This window comes from Echinops telfairi, unplaced genomic scaffold (genome assembly GCF_000313985.2).
Source record: "Echinops telfairi isolate 266 unplaced genomic scaffold, ASM31398v2 ScPeMD7_31;HRSCAF=116, whole genome shotgun sequence".
Classification (NCBI taxonomy): domain Eukaryota; kingdom Metazoa; phylum Chordata; class Mammalia; order Afrosoricida; family Tenrecidae; genus Echinops; species Echinops telfairi.
Window position 1 is genome coordinate 31417303 of NW_022103928.1, and position 8084 is coordinate 31425386.

The 8084-nt window shown below is 50.3% G+C and overlaps 1 protein-coding gene across 1 annotated transcript in view; it reads right to left on the reverse strand.

Moving 5' to 3' along the window:
- Window positions 1-7460, reverse strand: part of LOC105978575 (S-phase kinase-associated protein 1) — a 23229-nt gene extending 15769 nt beyond the window's left edge. The window contains exon 1 of the mRNA XM_013004578.3: window positions 7361-7460. Coding sequence (XP_012860032.2) covers window positions 7361-7460 — 100 coding nt within the window. The remainder of the gene's footprint in view (window positions 1-7360) is intronic.
- Between the last annotated feature and the right edge of the window lie 624 nt (window positions 7461-8084).

Below are 8084 nucleotides of genomic sequence, written 5' to 3' on the forward strand. Positions count from 1 at the left end.
ATCCCACAGGCAGTGTAGCCTTTAAATTGAGGCACAGAACAAGCAAGGCAGCCACACACTGGTCCGATGATCACAGAGTGAGAGACAAGAAAGGCAAGGCTCACCAAGCCATTTATCTCTCTGCCCTTCAGTTAATCCCACTTGCGTTTATCAGCCAGGCTGGCACAATAAACTATCTCAACTACTAAAGAAATAAAGAAATCAGAACATGTACATGGTACAGATAAGAGCTCAAAACACAGGGAATCCAGGACAGATAAACCCCTATGGACCAATAATGAGAGTATCGAAACCAGGAGGGTAAAGGGATGGGGGGAGAACGAGGGAACTGATCACAATGATCAACATGTACGCCCCCCACCCCACCCCCAGGGGGACAAACAACAGAAAAGTGGGTGAAGGGAGACAACAAACGGTTGGTGTAAGACATGAAAAAAAATATTTCTAAATTATCAAGGGCTCATGAAGGAGGAAGTGGGGTGGGAGGGAAGGAGGGGGAAATGAGCTGATAGCAAGGGCTCAAGTAGAAAGAAAATGTTTTGAAAATTATGATGGCAACATATGTACAAATGTGCTTGACACAATGGATGTATGCATGGATTGTGATAAGAGCTGTAAGAGCACCCAATAAAATTATTAAAAAAAAGAAAGGAAGAAATCAAACTTGATCTATGGTTATCAAGGATAAAGGAGGAAGAGTCTTTGCTTAGGGGGCATTGAGTTCATTTTAGGGTGGTGGAACAATTTGGAGGAACAATTGGTGGAACAATAATGGTTGTTATACAAAGAATAGAATCAAAGGCACTGAAGTATACATGTAGAAGTAGAACTGGTGAATGTTTTGTTGTGCATAAAAACATGAATAACAGTGAGTATGGGAGTGAAAAGAAAATGTTTTAAATTGATTGTGGTAAAGATTGTATAGCTTCTCTTGATATGGTTAAAGTCTTGTATTATATGATATGTAACAAAGTGCCAATAAAATTAACTAAATAAATAAAAGAACTGAAGGTAAGGGAAGTTTGCCCACTGAACATCTGGAAAAGAGAACTCCAGCCGAAGGGAACAGCTTGAGCCAAGGACCTGGGGGTGAGCGTGCCCGACAGGAGCTGCATTTCAATGTCTGGCGCAGAGGTCTACAAACAGCCGGTCGCTGTTGGCAGTCCTGTGCATACCATTCTCAACAGTATCATCAATGTTCCTACCAGGATCATGCCATGCATCGCTCTCGAACTGTTCCTCAAGTGTTAGATGCACACAGGATTTCAAAGACTTCACAGAGGGTGGGGGGAAAGAATGTCAAATACTACATTGAGAATATTTATAGTGACCATGTGTTGACATAAGAAATATTTTCAGTTCACCTGCTTCATTGATGTTTTTAACGTGGCTACTAGATGATTACATACATAATGCTTTTGAAGACTGAGCCAAGGGCATTATCGTGATGGAAAAAAACATTTGGGGGCCACTTGCCTGTTTTTTTCTTTTTCTTCTAACCAATGCCGTTTTTAACTTTCTTAAAACTTCTTCATAATATAAGTCCCTGTGACCATCCTTTGCCCCTCAAGGCAACTCATTAAAATTATGCCTTGAAATAAATAAAACAAGAAAATTAGTTCCCACCGTCTTCTGAGCTAACCTCTGTGCCTTGAATTTACCTGATCCAGCAGACGTTCTTGGGCCTTTTTTTAATGGCATCCTAACGAGACCGGTGTGTTATGAGAAAACTTGTCGGAGGCACTCCTTGATCACAGGCGCGTTTAAAAGTATTTTGTTTAAAAGAAACCCATGTACGTATGAACTGGAACCAGAGTAGCAATACTTTTTGACTCACACCTGTATAAACTAGAACCACCTCATCCTACTCAAGACTCTCATTTCGGCTAGCACCTACTCTTTCATGCATCATCTGCTTTCCCTCAAGTAGCGTATTTTTATGAGAAAGCATGCATGCTGTGACATACGCATATCTATGTCCATCTCTGTCCCTCACTGGCTCCCCTTAAGAAACTTCCTGAATAGAAATTTTCTCTTTCTTAACTGCATACGCCCAAGGAAATATTTTTTTAATTAAAAAAAAATCATTTTATCGAGGGCTCATACAACTCTTATCACAATACATACATACATTGTGTCAAGCACATTTGTACATTTGTTGCCATCATCATTTTCAAAACATTTACTTTCTACTTGAGCCCTTGGTATCAGCTCCTCATTTTTCCCCTTCCTCCCCCACCCTCCCTCCCTCATGATAATGTATATATTATTTTTTTCCATGAGCCCAAGCAAATCTTTGCACCCCTCCCCAAAGTGCTTTTATCAAAGATAACCAACACCTAGATGATTCTAAGGTCAGAAAAATTGAAAAGGCAAAATCAGTGGCCCCAACTCCTGCCACTGCCTCTCTGATCTCATGGCCCACCACTTTCCCAACTTTCCCCACCATCCTCACTGCCCTTCCTGCAGGCATTCCTCAGAGAAGAGAAACAGGCTCCCACTTCTGGGCCTTCACATTGTTTCCGCACTTCCCTTCACCCCTCAGGCATCAGGTCAAAATGCCTTAACCAGAGGCTTCCTCCCAGCGCTGTCCTGGCCGGTAGGAACTCTTCCCCTGGCCTGGCCTGGCCTGGCTTCCTCCTCACCACTTAGCCTCTGACATCCGTCCTTTTAATTATTCCTTCTCACAAAAAAACTCTGGTCTGCTCATTAAGACTTCTTTTTTGATGAAAGCGGTCCTATTGCAATTAGTCTGTTCAGTTAAAATCTTGGTCAATTTCAGGAGCCATGCATAGGAAATGACTGCGATGGTCTGGCGAGAAAAAGGCCTTTCTGAGAGCAGAATGGCCTGGATTTTCAAATTGCTTTATGAAGCGCATGACTCCATGTTTGCTACAAGGGCCCCAAGAACAAGTAGCCTGAACATCCTCCAAGTGTCTCAAGCAGCAAAGCCGACTCTCAGCCCCCACCCTTGTCCTTGTTGGCTGTCATCCAGACCGCCCTTGACTCAGGGCAAACCTGCTGCCTGGTCCCGCTCCCTCCCTGCGACCCTGGTGGTCCACAGGGTTTGCAGTGATTGATTTGGGGGAGTAGATTGCAGGGTTGGTCTTCCTAGTCTGTCTTCATCTAGAGCAGTGGTTCTCAGCCTTCCTCATGCCGCGACCCTTCCTGTGGTGGTGACCCCCCCTCCCCAACCATAAAATTATTTTCGTTGCTACTTCATCACTGTCATTTTGCTACTGCTATGAATCGGGCGACCCCTGTGAAAGGATCCTTTGACCCTCAAAGGGGTCACGACCCACAGGTTGAGAATCACTGATCTAGAAGCTCTGCTGCCATTTGCTCAGTACCAGAGCAACACATGCCTCCACTGACAAGTGGCTGTGCTCAGGCTGGACCCGAGATTCTACACAATCAGAATCTGCGCTTTAACAAGACCCTTAATGGGGAATAATATGCACATTAAAGACAGAGAAAATCCAAACTAATACCAACCCTACATAGCATTCCCAAATCTGTACATCTGCACACAACCTCATCGTTCTCCAGTGGGCTTAACCTGCCAACCGCGTGATGAGCCGTGAACGGCCCAATCAACAGTGCTACCGGGGCTCCTAAAGATGGCAAAGCAGCAGCTAAGGGGCCTGCGAAGTCTAAGGCTGCTGGAGGGGCTCTTAGCAGCCCCATATTCACTCTTTCACACATTTTCCTTTGGCCCTCGGACATTCTCTAAAGAATCCCACTCCATGCCAGTGGACTGATAGTCATCTCCACCTACTGTCAGTTGTCTACCACGGAGGTGTGCACTTGTTAGAACCCTGGAAGACACGCCATCCCATTCCAAACACCCGTGATGAGCAGGTTTCAGCTGAGCTCCCCGACTAAGAAGAAGGCACGGCAATCTATTTCTGAAAGTTAGCCAGTAGATCATGACAGTATATTGTGCAGCACAGTCCTGGAAGATGAGCCCCCCTCCCCACCCCACCCCTAGGTAAAAGACACTCAAAATAATACAGTGACCAGAAGAGTGGATTTGAGCAAACCAACACTTGTGAAAATGGGACTGGACAAAATGCTGGCCTGTTGTATACAGGGTTAGTGTGCATTAGTGCATTACAGCCGATAGGACTAACAACAAGTCATCTCAACCTGGAATGTAAACATACTTTCACGTTTGAATAGAAAATCAACCCCCCCCCAAAAAAAAGATCTAAATGTATTTTTTTTTAATTTTTTTCTAAATGTATTCTTCTGGATCACTGGCTACCAGCACGTCTTGAATCTCAGAGAAAGTTACATAAAGCTAAGATTTAGAAATAAGACAAAATGAAAGCATGAGGGTAAACTAGCTAACATCTCAAGGGATCACTTAATCGTAAGGGTCTGCAAACCTGTTGCTAGTATGACCTCTGAACACATCTTTCTCAAGGGAAGATCTCAGACAGAAATTTACCCAGACACTTAAGCAGGCCCAAGGAAGTATGGCAAGAGGAAATAGGTGTTTACCAGGATTTAACAGCTACACCAAAAATCAATGGCCTTATCATTCCAGAGGGAAGAGCCATACTTTCCCAGGGGCAGTCCAAATGTGACAATTAAGAAACAGGCCGTTATATTTGATACCACTTGTTGCAAAGAACAGCCATTTCTCATTAATCTGATGCTGCCACACCCAAGCAGTGTCTGACACACTTTCAGGTTTCAAGGTATCTTTTTTTTTCCCCACTGAAAAGAAGTGATACTGACTGACTGACTTTCATTATTCAGAACAAGTACCAGAACAAGATTAACAAGTAGGGAAAATGTTAATTCTGTCCATTGCACCATTATCACATATGCTTGTACATGAACTACAAGTATTTGGGCAAACTTTTGGACAAGGGTTTCAAGAAACTGACCTATCTTTTAGCAGCTTGATTCTAAAATAAATTAGATCCCTGGTCTTCAAGAGCTTAATTCCTCTTTCTGTGTAACATTTTTTTTTTTTTAACATTTTATTAGGGGCTCATACAACTGTTATCCCAATCCATACATCTGTGTAACATTTTATCTCATTTACTGCCCCAGATAAGACTGGGGAAGGTTGGGCAATTTCTATGCTTTTGCAGTCAGCTGACAGAGAAGCCACCCCAGGGGTCTCAATCCCAGACCCCACCTCAACCCCACAAAGCTTGTGAGGGTACGTTAAGTTCATGGGAAAGTTCCACGATCTTTTCATTCCACTCCCATGAACGTTTTGAAAGCCCCCTCTTCCTACATCTTTCAAGGTGTTTCAATAACTCGAGTAATCAGTTAGCTCCTATTTTTCCAATTTCAGACTATGCTTCATCACACACTTCTCCTTCCCTAAGAAATCAGGCTTCTGCCAGACTTGCTTATACGGAGGATTCCTTACTAGAGTCCCCACACTGCCTCACTCGGATGGATGGCGGAGGTTGGCTGGGGACAGGGGCGGGGAAGGTTAGTGGAGCCAGGATTAGAGCCTGCAAGAGAACTAGCAGGGTCTTGTCCTGAGCACTAGAGAGCCAGCTCCCTAGGCACCTTTTTGGGCACCAGCGCTCAGCTCCGAGGGTGGTGAGCGACCCTGGGAGCAAGTCCCCTAATTTCCCTCCGCCCAAGATGTCCCGAAGAGGCCAGATTAATTAACCCCTCAGACACCAGCGGGCGGAGCGAGGGCGGAGGACGCCCAGAGGCGGCGGGCGCAGTGCGGGACGGGCTGGGCATCACGTAGGCACGGCTGGGCCGGGGGAGGAGTCGGGGCCTCGCAGCGCCGCAACCTGTCGCCGCCGGAGGTGCTTGCGCAGCCCAGCTCTAGCAGCCCAGCTCTAGCAGCCCAGCTCTAGCAGCCCAGAAGCAGGGCGTGCGTCCATGTCAAGGGCACAGGGAAGGGCACAGGGAAGGTCACGGGCCAAGGGTGAGGAGAAGGCGAGCACGTGAAAGAAAAGCTCAGGGCAGCCGTGAGCATCCCTCGGCAGTGTGTGACCTCAAAGAAACGTAAAAATACCAGAGCGTTCGCCACTCATCCAGGACTAAGGGGAGAGGAAGAGACCCACAGGGGCGCGCGCACGCGCGCACACACGCGCGCACACACAATCGGGAAACCCCTTTCCAGGCGGAGCAGGCACGAGGCGACAGCAAGGAAATCATTTGCCGGGGAACTTCAGTTCTTGGCTCTACCACTGACTCGGGATTAACACCGGATCAGTGAATCACGCCCGCGGGGAACACCAGCGCCCCGGCTGCAAAAGAAGGGATAAGGGGGCCAAGGTTTCACCCCAGTCCCCCGCGGGGTCCTTACACCCGCTGCCGTGTCTCTCCTTTTAAAATACTAAATATTTAGTCACCGCCTCCCCCAACACACTCGACGTCCCCTTCCTCCCTCCCAGGTTGTGGGTGTTCGGGAAGGTGCGGGGCGGCTGGAGTCCACACCCCAACCCCGGTGACGTCCTGGGAGTCCTTTAAGCTTCCTGCCGCCACCGCTAGGACGCCTTTCGCAAAGAGGGGTGGCCGGCAGAGAGCCGGCCTGGTGGTCCATTTTAGTTTTCGGTTTGGTCACGAGCCGGCAGAGGACAGGAGAGCTGAGTGGGGGAAACCCTTTGGAGAGAAATCTCCCAGTGGAAATAAAACGTGGTAGCAGGTCTCCAGGGTCAAATCCAGGGAGCTCCCCCCCTCCCCGCGCCCAGGGCCCCACTCCGGCCTCGGGGTCCCTGCAATGCAGCAGAGCAGCCCCCTCCCCGCCCCGCCCCAGACGTGTAGGAGGTGGAGCTGAAGAAGTCACCCCGAGGGACTGATCCTTCCATTGACCCCCTCCTATTTCCTTTCGGGGGCTGGGGATGCGGAGAGCGGAAGGGCGCCGAGACCACGCTGTCGGTGGAAGTTGCGGCAAGCCGAAGCGGCGGAGGCCGGGACAGAGCTGTCTCTAACTTTCGCGGGCAAGTCTGGCTTTTATTCCACGATTCAGAGGTGGCATGGCCTTGGATGGCATTTCAGGCAATCCAGTGGCCAATCTCGATTTAAAAATTAAAAAGCAGAGGTGGAAATTGATTCTCCCTGAAAATGGGAATTTCTCACCGACCCCTCCAGCCCCCCATCCTAGGATTCCTGAAGCTCTCTCCCAGTTCTGGCTCATCCAACAGGTATCCCTGCTATGCCCGGTCGCTGGAAGCTTCTTCCGCCACCTCCACCCTCCGCCCCCCCCGCCCCCAACCCAGTTACTTCACGACTCAGACGCGGGGGCCCGCCTCTCCCAGAGCCTCGCCCGCTGGCCGCATCCCCCAGGGTGGCGCAGGCTGCAGCCTCCGGCCCTGCCCTCCACGCCAGCATCCTCCGGAGCTGGGAGCCGGGGCACGAGTGTACGCACCTTGGGCATCCCCGCCGCTGGTCAGGACTCCGATGGCTTTGCCATCCCCGGAGATCTGTTCCAGGTACCTCTTGAAGGAAGGTGTCGATGGCACAGTCATGGTGAGGAAAGACGTCGGGAGACGCCGGCTAGGTTCGATGAAACGGCTGAGGTCTCAGCTCCGGCTTCCCGCCGGCGCTTGGCGAGCTGCCTTTAGAGCTGCCCGGCACCCGCCTCCTCCAGAGCACGGCTCGAGCTCGAGCCAATGGGCGACGGCGCGGGCGAATGATCGCCGACGCTGGGGAGCGCTCGGCCAATCCGGTCGCACGGGGGGCGGGCTGAACACGCGGGCGCTCCGCCGCGGGGCGTGGGAGCTGCCCGCGACGCTCTGGAGCGCGCGTCCGACCCCGCCGAGACCGCACCCGGGAGCAGAGGCTCCCCGCGAGCTCGAGGACGATCGGGCGGTTGGGAGACAACCGACCCGCCACCGTGGCGAGCGTGCGTTTCCTGCGGCGCCCAAGCAGGGCGTTCCTTTGGGCTTCCGATCTTCAGTCTCCAGGCTCCCCCGAGGGTTCGCCCTCCAGCGGAGGTCCAGCAGGACAGGAGTGTGTGCAGACCCTCAGGCTGGTGGCAAAATGTGGGCTTTGCTGGCTCCTGTGCCTCCCCCGCTTTCGTTTTCCCTGTCGTCACGGAGGCTCTGGCACCATTGGCTGTCACAGCTCTGCGCTTGTGGAAGTGTGTGTAT